Raw genomic sequence first — 20,617 nt, 5'->3', positions numbered from 1 at the left:
GGCCTCCTTGTGCAACCAATCATGATTGATTCTTGCAAAATGTAGTCAGTGGTTCTTCAAATCTTTGTCATCCCTATGGAGCTTTATTGCATATCTTGTACGATAAAAGCGTGTCATAAAATACAATTGAGACACAATGCGAGTCAGGAGAATAATAATACTTGTCCAACACTACATCAGCACTGTCCGTGTCTACGATTATTACAAACGACAGTGTAAAAAGGACATAATGCTAATAAAAATAAGACCTTAAATGACTAACAATAGCCACATAGATAACACACTCTTTTACTTCGACCATCATGGAGGCAATGGCATAGGTTGAGACATAAGAGACCCGCTGTGACTTGATGGATCATATCTTTCTACCATGTGATGAGCACGTTTGCGTGGAGGTAGGTTAGCCATATCCTGCATGAACAGTAAGCTGGCTTGAAAGAACACCATATTGGGAGAATTTTGTAAAGAACGCACTCCGCAGTTTAGCTGCCCGTCTATCAAGTCTATCAAAATTAAGGATCTAGGAATACAATAAGGAAACTCACTGCGAGCATCAAGTTGACCAGCCTGGTCCCAAGTCCGCGAGTGCTTGCGCTCGGGCTTGAAGGGTTGATCGCTCGATGATCGCATCTATTCGGTAAGTCACATCAATCATACAAATCATTCTGAGTAAAACGACCTACATCGAACTGCGACATCGTCTCTGGCCCACCCGAGTACGAACCAGTCCCCTCCGGTTGCCGCCATTCCATAACTTTGGGGCTATTCGTTGCTGGCGTCACCATTCCTGTAGAATGTCTCCGCTCCGAGGATTCTTGCAATACATACTGATCTCGGAAGTGAGTAAGGTTATGCGAGGCGTGTATTACTTCCTTGCTTACTTCTGAATTTCTAACTTCGTCCTGAGATAAGGACGATTGTCTTGAGTATCCATCTGAGTATATTATAAAGACCGATACGACCAACGGAGAGCAGTGCACGTACCAATTGAAGATCGATTCCGTGCCAACAGGGCAAACACTGAAAAAGGCCCAATGATGAGCTTCTAGCACAAAAGATAAAACCAAAAAATGCCTACTTAGTTCATCGTGATGTTGCTCAGCTACATGGACTTCTCGCCTAGCACGAGTCTCCACCTCAAGACAGGCTGTGTACCTCTGAAACGCCTCCTGAGTCTGAGTTTGGGACCTGGACAAGTTCGCGCGCGCTTCCTGCAGTAATTGTCCTAGAAAGGATATATTAACAACGATAGTGCGATACCAATTTGTCAAGATGCCGCACTTGATGAATGAGCTTCCTGTACCAGCTTTTCATAGGTCACCGTAGATGGAACAGGCGAAGTCCGAACGATGTTTACGCGATTGGAAATACTGGGTGAATGGGCAAAGTTCGAGTTCGGTTTGCTTGAACTGCTTTCTAACACACAAGAGACTCAGCCAGTTCCCAGATGATCGGAAACATATAGTGTTTACCTCCTTGTATACGAATAGCCTGCTCACCCAGGTTGGAGGCAGAGTAGCCGGCGTCTGACAGCTCAGGTGTAGAGACCTCCATCTGGTCGTCGGTGACTTGGGGTTGAGAGTTAGGGCCCAGGTGCCGTAGGCGGGGATTATGAGGAATGCCAGCATTATGTCTTTCGATAAATTTCCTTAGAAATACCAGTTCGATATCGTCAGGCATGATGTATGGAGGGCCCTGTATATCGCCCTTCTGCATCAACACCTCTAGATGCGACATCGTCTTGTCTTTGAGCTGCTGCAACCATTCGTGCAACTCCATGTGATCCTGGTCAGCACGAGCATCTGTAAATCCGACAGCAAAAAAGGACATTGAGTCTTCCACTCAGTGGCAATCGAAAAGGTAGATCGAGTAGCTCACTATAGTCTTGCCGTCTGCGGGCTTTCCTCCAGTACGTCTTTGTCAACTTTAGGGCACGATTTACTTCATTGTCAAGGGTGCGATACCATTCACTGGACCGCCGGTTCAGCCGTACAGCCAGCACTCCAGGTTGGACCCGCAATTGTAATACGCAGCGACCTTCTTGGTCAGCTGGACCTAGTGCACCTTTTTGCCCTTGGTTGCCTCGCGTGGCGCCGCGCGAGACGTTGCCGAGCTCTGGCCATGGGAGGTCGTCAGTTAGCATGAAATGAAGAGTAATGAATAGGAATTATGCCAGAGGCAATCGAAGAGCGACGAAATTAGTAGGGGTCGAAAGGGTGGAGTTAAAACTCTTATAGATAATCTTCTGATGCTCTTATTATTGGCGTTGTAAGGAGCATTTGCGCTGTACGTTCCCTAGTGATGAGTTTCTGCAAGGGCACTGCCTCTCAGAATCCAATCACTCCTGTTGCCTGACATGTCAACATCCTCATGTCATGATGGCTGACGAGAAATTTCGAGGCTTTGTTGGGAACATGCAATCCCAAGGGCCGAGGTCAGATTGTTGGCATGAGATGGCGTTCCCACGTCTATATATCATGATGCACTGATGCGTACTGTATGTTCGAGTGGTGGCGGGTCAACGCCGTCGTTGGTCAGCTCACGGCAATTCTATCGTTATATTCTTGCAATCGTGCATATATAATGATTGTGTGTACATGGGTTGTTAGACTGATTAGTACAAATTTAGTGGATCTCGATGATGAGTTCACTAGCAAGCTATGCTGCAGTGGTGCCAACAATTGAGACACGGCAGTATACAAGATAACCGGCTGGATCAAGTTACGACTGATCATGTAGAGAAATTGACACCTTGAGCCAACGGTGCTGCATCGGAAAAGTTGATCGTGCAAGCGCTCCAGCGGACGTACTGTTTCCAAGCGTCACCCCCAGATTCACGGCCCCTGGTACAAAAGTCAGTAATGGAAAGTATCCTGTAAAATTGGTCACTGACCATCCAGTGCTCTGAGTTCAAAGTTATATCAGTTGATGAATAAACGTTGCTGGCATGGATTACCATACCTTGTTGCCTCCGAAAGCGGCCCCAATTTCAGCACCGCTCGTACCCACATTGACCTGTCAATACTCATAAATAGTCACCTGCAAAGTCAAGTAACAACTGTACACACATTTACGATACCAGTATCAGACCCAGCCGGACCTATCCATTTCCCGACATTTCGCAGGTCTCTAGTCCAAATGCTGCTAGACAAACCTTGCGGAACAGCGTTGTTGTATTCGATAGCCTGTTCCAAGGTATCAAATATGGCCGCATTTAGGATGGGAGCGAACGTCTCTGTGCTCCAAATGGGGTCTGTTGGATCATTAGTTTTGGGTATCGCAATTGTGGGCTGCACAAAGTTGCCATTCTTGAGGTGTTCTTCCTCGTATCTGTTGCCACCTGCGAGGATTTCGGCACCCGTATCTCGTAAATGTTGAACGGCGTTGCTGTAAATCCCCAATGCGGTGCTTGTATGGAGGGGGCCTAGGAGTGTGGAATCTACAAGAGGGTCGCCGGCCCGTACGGTACCATAGAGTCTCTGAAGTTCAGAAAGGAACTGCTGGGCAATAGCGCGGTGAAGATACAATCGTCTAGTTGAGGTGCATCGTTGACCCGCAGTCCCCACTGCACCGAAAAAGACAGCTGGAACAGCCAAAGATAAATCGGCATCCGGCATGATGATTGATGCTAATATAAAAGTGTTAAAAGCTGGAATCTCTAACCACTGTTGGAGATGGAGGGTCACCATTATTCCCGCCCAGTTCAAGGATGCTTTTGCCGAATCTAGACTGGACAGCCTTACCGACAACGCGGCCTACAGCCTCACTACCTGTAAAAGAAACTGTCGACAAGCTTGTGAGACCCAGGTACATCTTTTTGACAGATTTGGATTTACCTAAATTTACATCACGACTTTCTACGACAGCTTCTCCAACGTCCTTGCCACCCGTAACGAGACTAGACACGGCGCCCGGAATACCGTTCTTCTCTAAAACACTAGCGATGATTTTGGTCACAGCAATCGCACACAGCGGCGTGCTGGGAGAAGGCTTCCAAAGGTTAGCGTTACCTGCGGCAAACGACAAAGAGAAATTCCTGGAATTGATTATATAGATAAGGTTATAGCAGCATCTTGAGCACACATACCATCCATATACTGCTACAGGGAAGTTAAAAGCGGTTAATACGCCAACCACTCCCAGGGGATTCGGCACTGGGGGCCGGTCAGGAGAGAGGAACACAGGAGCAAAAGCTCAATTTACCTTCGAGGATAGAGTGCCCTGGCCTTTCGGAAGCGACTACTCTTCCATTCATCATTCTCGACAGACCTACAGCATAGTCGCACTGGAATTTTGTGAGGCTGTGACCCTGAAGACAGTGCCAAAAAGACATACAATGTCCACAAACTCCTGGACTTCACCGATTCCCTCGGTTTTGATTTTGCCCATTTCCAAAGACACAAGTGCGCCAAGGACATCTCGCTAGAGTTAACCGCTTTACATCGAGCACCTTTCGCGCCGGTGAGCGGTACATACCTTAGCAGCCAGAGCTTCCCTGATCTGTCTCAAAATTTCACCTCTACGAGGGGCAGGAATGGACCTCAAGACATGATGTGCTTCTTTGGTTCTCTCCAGCGTGCCATGTAGTTCCTGAGGAGTCGCCTGAAAAGAATAGACTCGTTACAGCGGATCATGCAAGGCCGGAGCTCAGGTTTGAACTTACAGATTGGACACGAGCTAGTACCTCACCAGTGGTAGGGCATACGCTCTCCATAACATCGCCTGTTCCCTTCCATTGGCCGTCAAAGACACCAGGTATTTCCGTGGATGTCGGGATCTCCAACGAGGACAAGATGGTGGATGCTCTGCTGGACAGGTGTCGCGTCAAACGTACACTGCGAAGTGATGTGACAGCTTTCTTGGACGACGACAGCATTATGATAATCTGAGATGTAGTAAGATGAAATAGACTATGGTAACATGCAAGTGCAAGTTCAAGACTGAGCCAGGTCAGTGACTGAGAATCCTTTGCTCATGATCCGGCGGTCGGTTCCTTGAAGTTGCCATCAGCATAGGCCGCCACGTGTTTAGGCGCTTCGTCGGTGCCGCTGACTCGCAAAGCTTACTGGATTGCACAAGTATATATTTACAAGAACTCGACATGTGTTCTGTATCGCCAGCTGCACTGTCGAGACATGTCAAGTCTTAATTAGCACATCGTTTCGTTGTCAGGATGCCCGCTAAATAGCTTAGTCGCAGACCCATTTGCAACACCCCGCAACGATGTTCACGGATCTTTGGTTAACATGCATATCCAATTTGATATCTTGATAAATCGGTATTCATAGTCAACATCCTATGTAATTCTCATCAATCCAGGAGGCCGTGTAACCTGAGCAGTCGGTCAAGATAGATTGACGTGGGTTCATCAAGAGGTAAATATCATCCTTCGGGGCCTAGACTTGGCGCGCGCCCATTAGTTTTGTAAAGTACTCGTTTACCGAGTCGCTGAATTCGAGTCACCCCTGGGAACAGTAAGGCGATTGAGCGGCAACGCCAGATACTATCGTCACTTGACAAAAGTCTATAACCCAGAAAAGAACGAAGGATCAGCGTCGATCTGGTTGCGACCTTTTTTCTTCTTCCCAGCTAGAGGATTCTTTTCGGGCTTCCGTTTCCTCTTTTTCTCTTTTGGGACATCAGAGTCCTCACCCTCACCCTCATCCCCAGAGCTATCCTTGTCGGACTTTTGTGCATCTTCCGGGACAGCATCGGACGAATGTATTGTTTCTACCTCACCTTCATCTTCATTCTCTGCGCCGCCACCGCCATCCTTGCCATCGTCCTCGTCTTGTGCTACGCTTTCGTTTTCATCATCTGTAGCCTTCTCTTCGTCCCCGTCTTCGTCCTCAAAAACGTCTTTTAGATCTGTCATCTTCAAGATATCTTCATGGCCGACGCTACCGACCCATCTACCTTCTCCACCTTGGTCAACCGCAATACGCTCGATAGGCCAGGCTCCGTGATCGGCGACTACACCAAGAAGCTTCGTAGGAAACAATTGTACAGCCCTTAGAAGCCCGTCGGAAGATCCCGTTAGAATGGTAGAATGAGATGAAGGGTATGATGATGGTAAGGAACATAGTGCGTCGATTGACTGCGGATGCCTTTACGTCCCTACTTCAGCAATTTAAAGTAAAAGGCCGTAAATCAACGACATACCCTGGTACCCTATCAACGCAGTCTGCCCAGCCGTGACTTCGGTTAAAGACGGAGAGGATACCCAATTGAGTACCAACCACAATTTTTGAACCGCTATCAAGCAGCATCAGTCAATCTAACGGTAATCTCGGGGGCGATGTTACTAACCCTTTGATAGCAACGATGGAGAGTAGTTCGTCTTCTTGATCCTCGGACTGAGCAAACGGTTCTATTTTCTTTCCACGGATATCGATCACGGAGAGTGTACCGTCTCCACTGGGAGATCAAATTATTTTGACACATGAGAATTTTAGTGTTGCTATGAGTGCTCACCTAGTGACGACGAGATGCTTCTTGTCTCCCAGCCATAGGAAATCAGAAATGAAGTCGAAATGGTGATTATAAGCCCGTAGTGCATCGGGTTTGCGGGGATCCCATAACTGGACAAACATAAGATAAGCCGACGGTATGGTTACTTTTGTGAATTGTTGACCTTGACTACTCCATCGTCGTCTCCGGATGCTAGCAAATGGGGCATTAAATGCTTCATTCGATTGATAGGCGCTCTTCTCGGTCACTATACCTATCAATAACATGAACAGGGCATACGCGTATGTGACTCACTCGTGAGCGTCTTTGCGCGTTTCAAGAAGGGTACCTGTTGATGTATCGATGGTACTGTGATGTTCAATATTGGAATTGAATGGAACGGTGTGAGTAAATGGGACGTACAACATAGCCTTTGTTTTTCCTGCAGCCCACAGGTGGGAGCCATCTTGATTGAGTGTCAGACCTCTTATAGACCGCTTTGAAGGTCTGACTGAGAAACTTAGATCATGTTGGCCCTGTTCGTCGTATCGAAATGCGCTGACTTGGCCGGTGAGAAGACCAGCGTAAACGGTGGAGTGGGATGGATGAAATGCAAGGTCGAATATCTGAGCACCCACAGGAATGTCCGGCATCAAGCTGCCTAAGTAATGAGGATTTGAGGTTCAGCAAGGAAAAGCCTGATGAGATCGAAGGGAGGCACGGCGACGAACCAGGAGCGGGCCGAGACTCGGCCGGGAACAGCCGAGCATCGCCGCAGCGAGGAGGTGCGCGCTTTACGGTCGAAAAGCATAGCTGCAGTATAGTAGAGCTTATGAATGGATGAATATCCATGGGGCCAATGTGGTTGCTGTCGACTTTCCTAGTCTTTTTGGCTGCCCTATGTCTTGCTGAAACCATCACCCTTAGAAGCCCAGCCGTGCGCGACAATGCCCTTTCCGCCCACATCGACGCCAGAGCCAAGGCTGGTCACCGCCTTTTCCGTACCCCAAAGAACCATGTTGCTGGAGAAGATAGCGATGTTGAAGACGTACAGCTCCTCGACATCGTTCTAGTCGCCTCTGTCGACGGGAAACTGCATGCGCTGAACCGATCTTCTGGCCAAACACTCTGGTCAATGTCGTCTTCCCCACTGGGCGCACCTTCCACTCTCGCACCCCTAGTTCGCACAACACATGCCACCGTCGACCCAGACCTCACAGACGATGATTTCGACCACCAAGAACTCTATGTCATCGAACCTCAGACTGGAGACATATATGTTATGGCAACCCCCACCAGCCCTCTTCAGCGTCTGTCCTTCTCCATGTCCCAGCTCGTTGACATGTCGCCGTTTAGCTTCGCAAGAGAAGAGGATAAACGCGTTTTTGTTGGAAAGAAAGAAACTTCTTTGCTCTCGGTAGAGTTGGAGACGGGTAGAGTGAGAGCTATCAGTTCAGAGTGTCCCTGGGACCCCTTCGAGGATCTTACTTCGCACGACGATTTGGAAGTAGATCTAGACGAACTGGAGGATGTCCTTCCTCCCAAACCAAAGTCAGGCTCAACCGAAGTGTTCATTGGACGCACCGGTGAGTGTTTTTTCACATTATATGGCTCAAGGTAAATAGACATTATATGCGCAAAGACTATCACATTTCCATATATACGCGCCCTTTAAACCCTTCAGGGCGCAGGGCTCCAGTCCAAAATCTCTCATTCTCAACGTACGGCCCCAACAACCAGGACAACGCACTACAATCGTTGTATCGTCGGACTGCCGACGATACATACATAGATTCACTTCCAAATGGACGAATATTCTCTTTCAAGGCTCGCAATTCGGACAACCCAGAATCATATATCAGACGAGACCCGCAAGCTCTCTGGGGGCTGTCTTTTGATAATCCTATGTAAGTCTCGGTTGTCTGAGCTGTTCCCCGTATATTCTTCTGTGTGCTTTTTTTATGTCCACTTTCCTCATTTACATGTTCTCCGGTGCTTTTCATTCCTCCTTGAACTCTCTTTCCCATGACTGTTCGCTGACGACGCATATAGTGTAGCCGTTTTCGACATTCTTACTAGCCCTCATCGACCCCAACCGTTTGTGCTGCTCCAACCTCGCCCTGCCATCGAAGATGTTTTACGTGGCGTTGATCCCGCTTCAGCTTTGACGCTTAATCAGATACTTGACCCCGATGCAGCTTATGTGGGCCTAGTGGAAGAGACTGGTTCATTATTTGTCATGAGCGCTGAGCGCTTTCCCCTAATCGCATTTAGTGACACACATTATAGTCCTGGCCTCAAACTCATCGATCCACCATCAGACTCCGATACAATCAGGGATTTACCAGATAAAATCGACGCTATTACGCAGTCGAGGAAACATCGTGAGCTATGTGCGAGCGATCCTTATAATCGGAAATGCTTGACTGGCAAGCGTCCTCTCGATTCATCCGGTCACAGTAGCCGACAACTCCCAGGTGTTCCTTCCGTTCTTCTTCCACCAGGGCAAGGCACAGATAGTGATAATAGTGTCGACACCGACGGGACACTGCCTCGTTTGGTCGATAGTAGGGACAACAGTTCAATCGTTACACCATGGCCTTGGCGTTCCGCTTTAAACTCAACAACAGGAGTTAGTAACTCACTCGGGCTGAACAGCATTTGGCAGTTGTCTGCTGCGGTATCCTTCTTGCTTGCTTTAGTCGTAGGCACGGTTTGGGTGATCAAGACCAAAGCTATCCGCATATACGTTGCTTTGGAGCCCAAAGAACAAATCAAGCACCCTCAGACACCTGTCGGAACACGCCCTGCTATCTCTCCTCCCCAAGCGTCTATCATTGAGGCCAGTTCAGCTCCTTCTGATATACCAAAGGAACCCCTTAATACCCAGGATGTGCGCGAAGATGGATCGCATGAGAACAAAACACCCCAACAAGTTATAGCTGTCATTGATACGGAGCCACCATCAATCGCAGCAGACTCCCTCAAACCTGCCGTGAAGTTTGCCGAGACTTCGGAAGTACCTCAACTGATCGATGGCGTTGCAGAATCCCAAAAAGAGAATGGAGATGCAGAAGAGAGCGAACGGGAAGGAGATGGGGAAGTGGATGCTACTCCCAAGAAGCGGAAGCCTCCCAGGAGAAAGAGGGGAAAGAAAGGCAAAGGCACCTCTGCAGCAAACGGAGGGAACATTGATGAAACGGAAAAGGATGAGATACCAGAAGAAGGACGTGGAAAGGAGGACGGGATAATGTTGGAACAGAGGGATGCCGGGGGATTGCCGCCTGCGACGTTGGTGATAACGCAATCCCCGGACGTTCCTTCCACCGTGCCTTCATTAGTCGTATCAGACACAATTCTTGGTGGGCCGATTTTTCATTATTTAAAATGTAACTAATCGTTCTTTCCCAGGTTTTGGATCTCATGGTACCGTGGTTTTCAAAGGATCACTTCAAGGTCGTTCAGTAGCTGTGAAGCGACTACTCCGAGATTTTGTCACGCTTGCATCACGAGAAGTCAGCATTCTCCAGGAATCAGACGATCATGCAAACGTCATTCGATATTATTACCAAGAAACTCATGCCAACTTTCTCTATATCGCACTTGAGCTGTGTCCAGCTTCTCTGGCGGACATCATTGAAAGCCCAGACCAGTTCCGCGACATCGCCATCGCTTTCGACCCAAAGCGTGCACTTCGACAAATTGCGTCTGGATTGCGCCACCTTCATTCTTTGAAAATCGTCCATCGCGACATCAAGCCACAAAACATCTTGGTATCCGGCCCTAAAAAAGGTGCAGGCAAGGATGGTGGACACCGCATGCTTATTTCGGACTTTGGGCTGTGTAAAAAACTGGATGTAGACCAGACGAGTTTCTTGCCAACGGCTCATGGCGCGATGGCGGCCGGTACAGTCGGGTGGCGGGCCCCTGAAATTTTACGTGGCGAGGTGAAACTGGATGATACTATGGGTGACGATCATTCGCAGTCGTCTCGCGGTAGCGTTGGGACGTCATCCAATGGTACTGCTACCGGAAAACCGACACGATTGACAAAGTCTGTGGACATCTTTGCGCTGGGATGCCTGTTCTTTTATACACTCACTAACGGTGGACATCCCTTTGGCGATCGCTTCGAGCGAGAAAGCAATATCTTTAAAAATTCAAAATGTCTTGACGGACTGGAACGTTTTGGGGAGGAAGGGTCAGAAGCTGTAGATCTGATTTCGTCTATGCTAGACCCTGAAGCCTACAAAAGGTACTTGCTTTACTTCACCAGTCATCAGATCAGAGAGCTGAACAATTTTTTTTGTAGGCCAGACACGACGACATGTCTCCTCCATCCGTTCTTCTGGGATCCTGCACGACGTTTGACTTTCTTGCAGGATGCTTCTGACCGGTTTGAGATCATGTGTCGTGATCCACGAGATCAAAATCTTATCATTCTCGAAACCGGCGCGTTCGACGTCGTTGGCAACGACTGGCACTCGCGCCTCGATAAAGGGTTTATCGAGAACCTTGGAAAATTTAGAAAGTACGATGGCAAATCAGTACAAGATCTATTACGGGCTCTACGAAATAAGGTTGGCATATACTTGCTTCCATCTTCTTTTCAGCCGTTGACAGTTATGGTCTGTTAACAGAAACATCACTATCAGGATTTGCCAGATAATGTCAAGCGGAGTCTGGGCCCTATGCCAGAGGGATTCCTATCGTACTTTACTCGTCGTTTTCCTCGCCTCTTCCTACACGTTCACAGCGTCATCTCTGAGACGTCACTGCATCACGAATCGATGTTTAGATCATATTTCGAGTTGGCTGACTGATCTGCTTTGCATGTTTATAGGTCTTGTAGGACTTGATTGCGGTGGTAGGACTCACTAGTATTTATTGTACTCTCTAACTAAACACTTGTTGTATCTGTATGTTGCTGCTCTGCATTTTGCTATACTATATGCGACGAATATCATTATAAAAACAATACAATAGAAGTTCTCCAAACCATGGCCCGGAAAAACTAAGAAAATCAATCATGCGTAATCGTCATGAATGAAAAACGAAAAAAGTAATGTACACGATCCCGATTGTCCTGCTGGTTCATTTGTTTACAGATAATCCAAGTCCAGTGTCATAGCTGCCCATCACAATTAATTGTGTCCAACAGCAGCTAAAGCGATAACAAACACCACAGCGATCACGACACCACCTGCCACAGCTGCCACCCTACAACGTCTAACCCATGGGTCCAGAGGCTTGTGCACGTTCGGCCTCAAGATAGTTGGAGTGGATGAGAGCCCAGCGGTACTGTTTAATGGGGGCGCGAGGCTTGCAACGGAGGGAGCAACGAATGGGTAGCCGTTGTGAATAAGACCGCTATAAGAATTCAATGTGACGGTACTTTTTCCCTGGGTCCATAATGGCAACAAGTGCTTGCTTCTCGATGCACCCCACGGAACCGTAGCCGGCTTTCTTGGTCTGTCCGACTGCATGGCGCCAAGAAGCCATCCACCAATGAGCCAACACCAAGGTGCCACAAAGCCAAGCCAGAACATGATACATGTCATACTAGGTCTTCCGCTTTCTCGATGTTTGCGCACAAGGGGAAACAAGGCACCGCTTGCATTGTTGGATGCAAAGCGACGGTCGATGAAGGAGGAAGAAGCTGAGGGTGGACGGACGGGAAGGCTTGTAGTTGACGTTGAACGCAAGCTGGCGGCTGGAGCTGAAGCAAGTGACTTGTTTGGCTGGAAGTCATGCGTGCTTCCGAATGGGTGAGAGTAAGATGGTGGGTAGGAGCTCGTGTGTGAGGGCGAACGGAAACGTGGAGGTAAGTTAATGTGTGCAGCCTCAGGTGGAAGCGGAAAGTAGAAAAAGTCGTCATTGAGAAGGGGTTGTATCGATTGTGGATAGTCGCGTTCAAAGTCGAGTTCCAGAGGTTTCGCGCTGTCAGGTAGTACCGAGACTCTGTTGTTGGTCTTCCCATCACCATTGATCTGAATAGAAGGAGCAGTGACGAAACTGTCGGCACGGAAAGAGGACCCATCGTCATCACCACCGTTGTTCATAGCTGACGATGGCGATAGCAGGTCTTTTGATGGTTGTGCTGGTTCCCTGTGCAATGGAGTCGATGGTTCCTTACATGCTGGCGACATAGGATCTTTAGACGACGAGCCCAAGGATGATCCACGTGTTGGGGTCCTCAGAGGTATAGGTCCGGGGAATGAAGGACGGAGATCAAGTGGCGGAATGACAGGGGGTGATATGGACGTAGGTGTGCGACCAGAAGTAGAAGTCTGTGTTCGAGTCGAGGATAAACTATGTGAACGATTGAGAGGGCGCGACAGGAATGAAGAAAAGACAGGAGATGGCCCTTGAAGAAATACATCAAGATGCAAAACGATAAAATAAAAATATGGTGAGACGCACGAGGTGAGTCTTCGTCCCGCAATCCACGCATACTCAGTGGGCTCGGGAGTGCACTTCTTCGGTTTGGGCTCACTGGTGTGAGCATCGGTGTAGAAGCAGATGCCGTAGCCGGGGACAACACCAAGATGGGGCTGATGGGCGTCATCATCATCTGGCTCACCGGAGTGACCATGGTAGGCGTTGATGGTGAATTCGAGCTACCTTCGGTTGAAGTTGGCAGAGACACAGGACGCTTCTCAGGGGATAAATAATCTTGCTCGACGATCGGGGAAAGCGGAGCGTGGGTTGGGAAGACATCCTCCTGGCCAGGGAGACGAAGGGAATAAGAGCTCTTGGAGCCAGACGCATATGTGTATCCTGATACACCAGGGGCATGTGCATAGAGCTTTGCACGTCCGGAACTAATGGAAGGTGTGGTCAAAGGGCTCGAAGCAGGCGGGACGGGTAGTGATACAGGGGGAGCCGTAGTAGAGGGCGACGATGGGGGTGGGGGAGGAAAATATGATGCTTTGAGTGTCGGCGCTGAAATAGGCGGAGGAGCCGTAGGGGGTGAGGAAGCAGGCGACGATAAGGATCTCCCCATAGACGGTGCTCTGATGTGTGTATTACTATTCGTCTGCCTTGATACTTGTGAATTTGAACCTCCAGCAAGACTACTACTACTGCCATTGCTAAGCCATGCGATATTTGACGGAGTTGTGGGCGAGTCCAAGCTACTCTGTGAAGAAGCAGATGAAGAGGCATGGTGGTGATACCAGTATGGATAAGTGGGTGGCACACGCAGACTTGCAGGCTGGGCATGCGGAAGAGTGGAAGAGCGTTGTGGGGTGTACGGGTGTGTATGCGTTTGAATTGGTGGGGGAGGTTGGAGATGGGGCTGGGATTTAGAATATTCTTGTTGCGGGAGCTGTGTTTGAAGTTGAGGAGGGGAATCGGAGAAGAAGCCTGGTAGACTATGCGCTGATAATTGCGGGTAGGTGTAAAGCTCGGGCTCCAGTTCCTTGCCCTTCTCCTCCGCTCCTACGGTTCCCTCTGTGCTTCCTCCCGTAACATCTTTCTGCGAGCCAAGAAAACTGAACATATGTGTTAATATTTCGTTTTTCCTGCTTCAAGATAGATGTGGATCGTCTGTAGACTTCAAAACGTCGAATACACTCTCCCTTCCTCAATGCGACCTCGAAAGCCTCGAGGTAGCTGTACGCGTGTGACAAAGGAAGCGCTAGATAGGATTGGGCCCCAGGCAAATAGTTATGAGTATAAAGCCAGTGAAAGTTCCAAGTATCTCACCTAATATATATACGTGCACTAGGAGAGGTTCACAAGCGTGTGCAGGGCGAGGGTGAGAGCATAAGACGTGGGGTAAGGGAGGAGGTGCAGGGTCCGTAGGCTTCCAATTCGATAGGGGCTGGCTGGCTGGCTGCATTGTGCGTGGTATAGTTGAGGGCTGGCTAGACGTGGAAGCCACGAGAGCGGCTGACAGGCGTCAGGATAATTCGGCTACGCATTTCAATGTAATGACACTGGTTGTATGCGCCGAAGAAGTAGGCATATTAGCCTGATCAGATGAGATAGAACGAGCGCGAAACATATCTCCGGTGGTGCCAGCAAATCGGAGAATGCAGGAGCTTTGACCAAGCTGCCGTGCAGTCTGCAATCGGACTATGGGCCACTCTGCAGATATGCTTCTCTATCGAATTTCCCAACGTCGCTGCGGTCTATGCCAGACGATACGAAGGAACATTGGCAGATGTGATTTCGAGCTCGTGCCAACGATGTCGCATAGATTCTGACGCCGTCCGCTGCCTTCGTTGATAGCGGATCTGTAATTGCAGTACGACAACATCATGATAATCATCCACGCCTCTCGACACGCATACAATGATACATGCTGTCTGTCTTCCTGGCGGCCTCGCGATGATCGTGCCCTGATATGGAGGCGCAGCAAGGCATTTGATGATCGTCAAGACCATGATGGCGGCCACCTCGTGGTTCATGTATTCATGATAACATGGTTCCCAGGCGTTCAAGTGGACAGACGAGCGCATATAGTCGATCTCGACGGCATTATGTTGGTCCAGTAGTGGTTCGCGTGTGGTGGTAGAATGCAGATTGTTAACTAGCCGCCCCACGTCGATTGGCGAGCATTGCGGCAATCAAACATCAGAACGAACTGTTAAGGACATGCAATTTTACGTATAGGCTACATGGGGTTGTCGGTGTGGGGTGCAAACCAGCGAAACGTATACTTACTGACATGGTCTTGATAGCGCTAAGGCGTCTGAATTGTAATCGTGAACAGCGGAAAAGAAACTGGGCCAGATCTGTTTAAAATATACATACGTGCCCTCAGCCCACCAAGCTTTAATACACAAATTTAATGCATTCAGCGTATCACGGCTATCCCCACCAACAACAAAACAAACAAGCCAGAATTACAGCCATCCGGGTATCGTATACTTAACCATAATCGTTCCTTCTCTTCATCCATGATATCGTGATAATACTGTAGATATAGATATGTCGTCCCACCACCTTGGCCTTTCCACACCATGCATCATTCTTCTGTCTCTGGGGTATCCTGAGTATCTGGAGCATCAGGCTTGGATGGGGAATCGACAGCTGCAGCTGCCTCTCCTGCATTGGTAGTGTCCTCAACGATCTCAGATGGGATATCTTGCGGTAACGTGGCATCATCGCGCGTACTCTCTGCAGCATCCTCCTCTCCCGACCCCGAAGCCACAGAATGGGCATCAGCGTTCTCTGAGTCTTTCACTTTCACTTCCTCAGCCTCTTCCGATGTCTCATCCAAAGGTTGCGAGTCAGGAGGGGGTGTTGCTCCAGGCGACTCAGGTAGAGGTACACCTTCAGGCTTGAGTTTTGAGTTGTCGCCCTGACTCTTATCTTCGAGCTCAACTTTCTTCACACCGCGTGTTACAGCGTTGAGGTCTTCGCCATCCTTATCCTTCACATTGTCCTTCTCCTCAGCATCCTCCTCTCGCGATCCTGGGGTAGATGCTTCACCGTTCAGTGAATTTTCGTCAACAGCCATCGAGTCTCCCCTCGCCTTCTTCGATCTCGACACTGACTCCTCATCATCTTCGCGTTCTGTCGCGCTGTATCGTCGTTTCCTTCCTATCGTCGGTGCGTTGGACGTGGCTATCGAGATAATGAGGTAAAGTCAGCCCACTGCAAATATGTTGAAAAGTTACGCGAGAAAATCACAACTCGAGAACAGGAAAAAAAGCTCCACAACATAAAACTCGAAAGTACTCACCATCATCTCTCCACGGCCGGTCTGGGCGAGGGAGGACAGAGGTAGATATGCGCCGTATGAATTTGAACATAAGTTAGAGCGTACAATGGTGCTGGTGGCAGAGAATCTGGGGACGGCACGCGGGTATAATACAGGGTACTGATGTGACAGATTTACACGTCGACGCGACTTTCGTGAAGACCGTGTGGAGAACCAAATGAGTGTTTGTGGGTGTTTGCGCATGCCATAATGACCATCACATTCTATGGCCATGTTCTCTAGCCACGACCACATTCGAGCTGCTCCTTGTTATCGACAGCGACACTCTTCTTGCGTTTGCAACATCAAGGCCAGGCAATGGAAAGCTAGCATCTCATATCGTTTCGCCTGGCTTGCAATTTGGCGTGCACGGGACATCTGTCTAGAAGTTCTTTTGAATTAATTTTGGATGCGGTGATAGAGAACTTGCATCGTGGTCATCGTGCTTTGGGCTAACGTTAACCTTCGTGGGCATCTTCCCGGCCAGCTCGCAGTCATATCAAACACTTATCATTGGTGCTTATCGTCGTATTGGCACGTCTCATCTCGGAATCATCACTGTAGCCAAGACAGGATTCGAGCGGTCATCCACACTGAACCCACAAGTTAACAATCAATGACCGTCAGCCTCCCGTTCCTCCTTGACTTTGCATCGCGGTGTCGCGATTGTCCTAGCACTTGACGCGCATATCGTTTCTCGAAGGTATTGGCTCCTTACTCGTTGCTGCTGTTGTATGGATGCCCGGGAAGAAATCGATTTCAGCAAGTCTAGGCGTTATCGGACCAGCGAATGAGTACTGGCTGAAGGATCTAGTTACCCCATATTCAATTATGCCCACCTTGTAAAATTTATCTCAGGACTTATAACCTTCAGCTTGAGGAAAAATATATTCAACGTTCATGCACGTTCATGCGCTACACGGTGTGAGCATTTTACAATACTGGTATAATATACTAACCGTACACGGTATTAGGAAGAACATGTACATGTGCCAAATGAAAGCGACCAAGGGAAATAAATCTTGGCAAGACGAGTTTTCGTTATACTGCTCGACTAATGGTGTCAGAATATCAATGCTGCCAGGGGGGATCTCTCCTCGCAGTTCTACCGCTTACGATAGGTTGTTGTCCACAATCCAAATCGCAGTTGCAACAAGACTCAAAATAGGAAAAAAGATTGAAAGTACATTCAGGCAGCCTCAGGTGCCTACTTATAGCATACACACACTGATACCGCTTTACAACAACATACAAATATCGTACAGCTATGGAGCATCATTATCTGCAGCTTCAGCCGTTGAGCCAAAGTAAGCTAGAAGAACGATGTTCTGCGCGTCATGAGCGTCTTCATGCAGGCCTAGAGCGAGACAGTACATATATCAGGAAAAAAGTCTGTTGATCAAGCGCACTCACCTATGACATCCGTCCTTGCTGCATCGTCCGCAATAGATAAATGGCGCGAGGGATGATCCGTATCGTGCAGCGAGTATGCAAAGATTGGGCTACCTCCAATACGTCGAAAGCCGACCTGTGAAGTGATATAACTCATGTGCTTCAGCGTCTCTTTTGATAATGACGAGGAGATGAGGTCTTGGAACGGCGGACGCTGGGCCGGCATAGTAGAAGAGATTGGCAGGTACTCCATTCTGGACTAACGGATGAGCGCTGTAATTCAGTGAACAGCCGTACGTTTACCTTGTCTTACTGACAATGAGATCTGCACAATGCAGGTGGTATCACGAGCTCGAGTCTACGATGCTATCATAATACCGACTGTTGTATGCTTGGTTTAATCCCGATGTTAAGTTTTCTGTATCAATTGCAAGAATATACGATCGGGTCTCGGTGCTTCTATGCTCTCCATGCTGCAGTACTCTAGTTTTTGCCGCTGAACTAATGGATGAAAAGAGAGACTCTGTGACTAGCCAAGTATTTCCTGTACCCTCCAGATCGATGTATTATAACTAGTTAGTCTGGCAGCAAAAACTACCATTCGTAAGTTTAGTAGGAGATATCGCTGTTCGACAAACACAGATTCAACTTTGAGCACTCCCGCCCATCCTCAAACTATACTTCCGACCTATTCCCTAAAAAATAAGTTTCACGGTCTGGCTGCAGGGAAGCTTCTCCTAGAATGGAAGGCTGTCCTTGAACAGTATTTGCAGGTAGCAGCTCGATCACTGCTCCTTGTTCTCGCCTGGCCTGACCATTGAATACCGCCATGCACCTCTTGGAGAAACATGAAAGCAAGCTCGGTGGTGGGGATCCATTATCTGAACCATCTATCACAGGTATATCAGCCATGGATGTGAGTTCCAGTTGTTCATCAAAAAAAATCTTCAACGACCACTTTGGTCGTCCATTTTGTTCAGTATTCAAAATGTAAATGCACCCTGATGTGAGTACAAATACCGTCAGTGAAGCTACTCCTACAATTAGGCTTGGGGCTTCAGCTCGAGGGTAGTAACACTCCATCAGGAGCGCGACAAGGAAAAGAAGCATTCTGTAACAATGATCAGGGCCAGACTGCAATGAGATGTATGCCTATCGTAACTCACCCCCACATAAGTAACACATAGGGAAGACTGCAGATCAGTGGAAGTGCCTCCTGACCATACTTTTCGTGGCCCATTTTGTTTAAGAAAATTACCTGTGCATGACAGTTTTCGAGATCAGGATGCAGATCAAAATCAGCAAAAACTAATCATGCAGAGACTCACCGCCTCCTCGACAGTCTCTCGTACTTCTGTACGATTGTGACGGAGGAGTATCAAGCCAAGGATAATACTCCCAACACTAGCAACAAGCAACACATAACTAGCAACCTGTATGGGTGACCGGGTGACGTTATCGTTGACGCCAATGTTGCTGCCATTGTCGACTGTTTGGATGGCTAGGAACCCTACATTGGCATTGAGCAACATAGTTGCCTATAAGTAGACCTTAGTTACATAGTAAAATAAAGTTCTTAAATCCGATGCTTACCAACAGGTTCTGCTCTTGCAGCTCATTACTGATTTTATCGATGAATTTGTTCCATGCAAGGGGACTTGTGATGGCGGCGTCTACAAAGAGCTTGTGCAGCGCTTTTCTGTGGACATCTGGCGTGTAAAAAAATATAGGGGATAAAATGGACAACAAAGTTGACCGGGTAAACTTTTGTTTATGAATTGAATGGTAAGAAATAAGCCGAGAACCCTGAATGCCATGAAAGTTGGTAAACTGAACTCGTGCTTGATTTATGTTATTAAGACTCAACACGAGCAAAAGGAAAGCATTACATACCGAATTCTATTAAGAACAAAGCTTGAAGGAAGTGTCTAGCCACTTGCTGAGAGCAATCAGGGACTGGAACTAGAGTCCAATGTGAGTAACTTTATTATTAGAGAGTATGACAGGTATACAGTACCTAGAGTCCAATGTGAGTAACTAGAGAATAGGAAGCATTGGACTCTGCAATACTGTCCGAAGTTTTGTAAACAAAGGTAAACAAAGCAGCCACAAAGGCGAAATAATAGAGAACACAATCAATAGTGAATGATAGAAGAATAGATAGAGAAAGGAATGAAAATATATAGGTAGCACAAAGGTGCAGAATCACCAAAACTAACACTCCCCCCTGATGCTGCACCTCCCAAGCATCAGCTCCCCCCTGATCTAATAAGTCCCATCATCTTCCTGAACACTTCCACTTTAGGCTTGGCAAGAGCCTTGGTCAACAAGTCTGCAGGCATTTCAGCAGTGGGAACAAAGGTAGGAGCAATCTGCCCAGAGTCAACAACATCTCTCAACCAATGCCATCGCAGATCAAGGTGTTTCATCCGACCATGGTGCTCAGGGTTCTTGGATACAGAGATGGCAGATTGGTTGTCAATATGAAGGGTGGAAGGAGAGGTGATAGGATAGCCCATTTCCTTCAACAAATTTCGCATCCAGCAAATCTCTTTGCCAGCCTCAACAGCAGCAATGTATTCTGCTTCAGTGGTGGACAGAGCAACAATGTTCTGAAGCTTGGAGCTCCAGGAGACAGCACCAGATCCCATCTTGACAATATAGGCACCAGTAGAACGACCAGAGTCCTTGTCACCACCATGATCAGCATCAGAGAAAGTGGTGAAGAGTTCAGTGGAATTGGGATCAGGACCAAGGACAAGGGAATGATTAAGGGTGCCTTGCAAGTAGCGGAACAAGTGCTTGACAGCGCTCCAGTGAGTAAGACCAGGATTAGAGTTATATCTGGCAAGGACTCCAACAGTGTAGGCAATATCAGGACGAGTGGTAGTGGCCAGATACATCAGAGCACCAACAGCAGCAAGGTAGGGAATGTCCTTCATCAAAGCAGCATCACTGGATGTTTTGGGAGACATGTCCTTGGTGAGGCGCAAACCAGGATCCATGGGAGTGGACATAGGCTTGCAGTCCTTCATGCCAAAGTGCTCCAGAATGTCCAGA

General features: G+C 48.2%; 7 protein-coding genes across 7 annotated transcripts; 2 read left to right on the top strand and 5 right to left on the bottom strand.

Annotated features, from left to right (window-relative positions):
• Positions 1–89: 89 nt before the first annotated feature.
• SERLADRAFT_464169 (uncharacterized protein) lies at positions 90–2,327 on the bottom strand (the record flags this gene model as incomplete). The annotated part of the gene is made up of 11 exons (XM_007316878.1): positions 90–232; positions 285–411; positions 475–494; positions 546–630; positions 684–827; positions 882–934; positions 985–1,020; positions 1,079–1,225; positions 1,282–1,416; positions 1,473–1,802; positions 1,879–2,327. 10 exons carry the CDS (start codon positions 2,141–2,143, stop codon positions 301–303), a joined length of 1,326 nt encoding a protein of 441 aa, XP_007316940.1.
• A 307-nt stretch (positions 2,328–2,634) lies between these two features.
• SERLADRAFT_464165 (uncharacterized protein) lies at positions 2,635–4,922 on the bottom strand (the record flags this gene model as incomplete). The annotated part of the gene is made up of 11 exons (XM_007316877.1): positions 2,635–2,842; positions 2,894–2,904; positions 2,962–3,015; positions 3,069–3,628; positions 3,687–3,782; positions 3,837–4,036; positions 4,088–4,154; positions 4,204–4,285; positions 4,336–4,422; positions 4,477–4,602; positions 4,664–4,922. 11 exons carry the CDS (start codon positions 4,874–4,876, stop codon positions 2,722–2,724), a joined length of 1,617 nt encoding a protein of 538 aa, XP_007316939.1.
• Positions 4,923–7,300: 2,378 nt separating this feature from the next.
• SERLADRAFT_447884 (uncharacterized protein) lies at positions 7,301–11,893 on the top strand (the record flags this gene model as incomplete). Its single annotated transcript, XM_007316876.1, has 7 exons — positions 7,301–8,036; positions 8,093–8,357; positions 8,503–9,010; positions 9,119–9,812; positions 9,862–10,705; positions 10,763–11,030; positions 11,091–11,893. The coding sequence occupies 7 exons, from the start codon at positions 7,301–7,303 to the stop codon at positions 11,271–11,273; spliced, it is 3,498 nt and encodes a 1,165-aa protein (XP_007316938.1).
• Positions 11,894–13,632: 1,739 nt separating this feature from the next.
• Positions 13,633–13,889, top strand: SERLADRAFT_464159 (uncharacterized protein; the record flags this gene model as incomplete). The annotated part of the gene is made up of 2 exons (XM_007316875.1): positions 13,633–13,712; positions 13,738–13,889. The coding sequence occupies 2 exons, from the start codon at positions 13,633–13,635 to the stop codon at positions 13,823–13,825; spliced, it is 168 nt and encodes a 55-aa protein (XP_007316937.1).
• A 647-nt stretch (positions 13,890–14,536) lies between these two features.
• On the bottom strand, positions 14,537–14,971 carry SERLADRAFT_464158 (uncharacterized protein; the record flags this gene model as incomplete). The annotated part of the gene is made up of 1 exon (XM_007316874.1): positions 14,537–14,971. One exon carries the CDS (start codon positions 14,916–14,918, stop codon positions 14,589–14,591), a length of 330 nt encoding a protein of 109 aa, XP_007316936.1.
• A 219-nt stretch (positions 14,972–15,190) lies between these two features.
• SERLADRAFT_385824 (uncharacterized protein) lies at positions 15,191–16,311 on the bottom strand (the record flags this gene model as incomplete). Its single annotated transcript, XM_007316873.1, has 2 exons — positions 15,191–16,029; positions 16,148–16,311. 2 exons carry the CDS (start codon positions 16,215–16,217, stop codon positions 15,428–15,430), a joined length of 672 nt encoding a protein of 223 aa, XP_007316935.1.
• A 1,921-nt stretch (positions 16,312–18,232) lies between these two features.
• On the bottom strand, positions 18,233–19,374 carry SERLADRAFT_414660 (uncharacterized protein; the record flags this gene model as incomplete). The annotated part of the gene is made up of 5 exons (XM_007316872.1): positions 18,233–18,668; positions 18,724–18,815; positions 18,886–19,095; positions 19,151–19,266; positions 19,323–19,374. The coding sequence occupies 5 exons, from the start codon at positions 19,372–19,374 to the stop codon at positions 18,233–18,235; spliced, it is 906 nt and encodes a 301-aa protein (XP_007316934.1).
• Between the last annotated feature and the right edge of the window lie 1,243 nt (positions 19,375–20,617).

This window comes from Serpula lacrymans, assembly GCF_000218685.1.
Source record: "Serpula lacrymans var. lacrymans S7.9 unplaced genomic scaffold SERLAscaffold_5, whole genome shotgun sequence".
Taxonomy (NCBI): domain Eukaryota; kingdom Fungi; phylum Basidiomycota; class Agaricomycetes; order Boletales; family Serpulaceae; genus Serpula; species Serpula lacrymans.
This window is presented reverse-complemented; position numbering and strand designations above follow the sequence as displayed.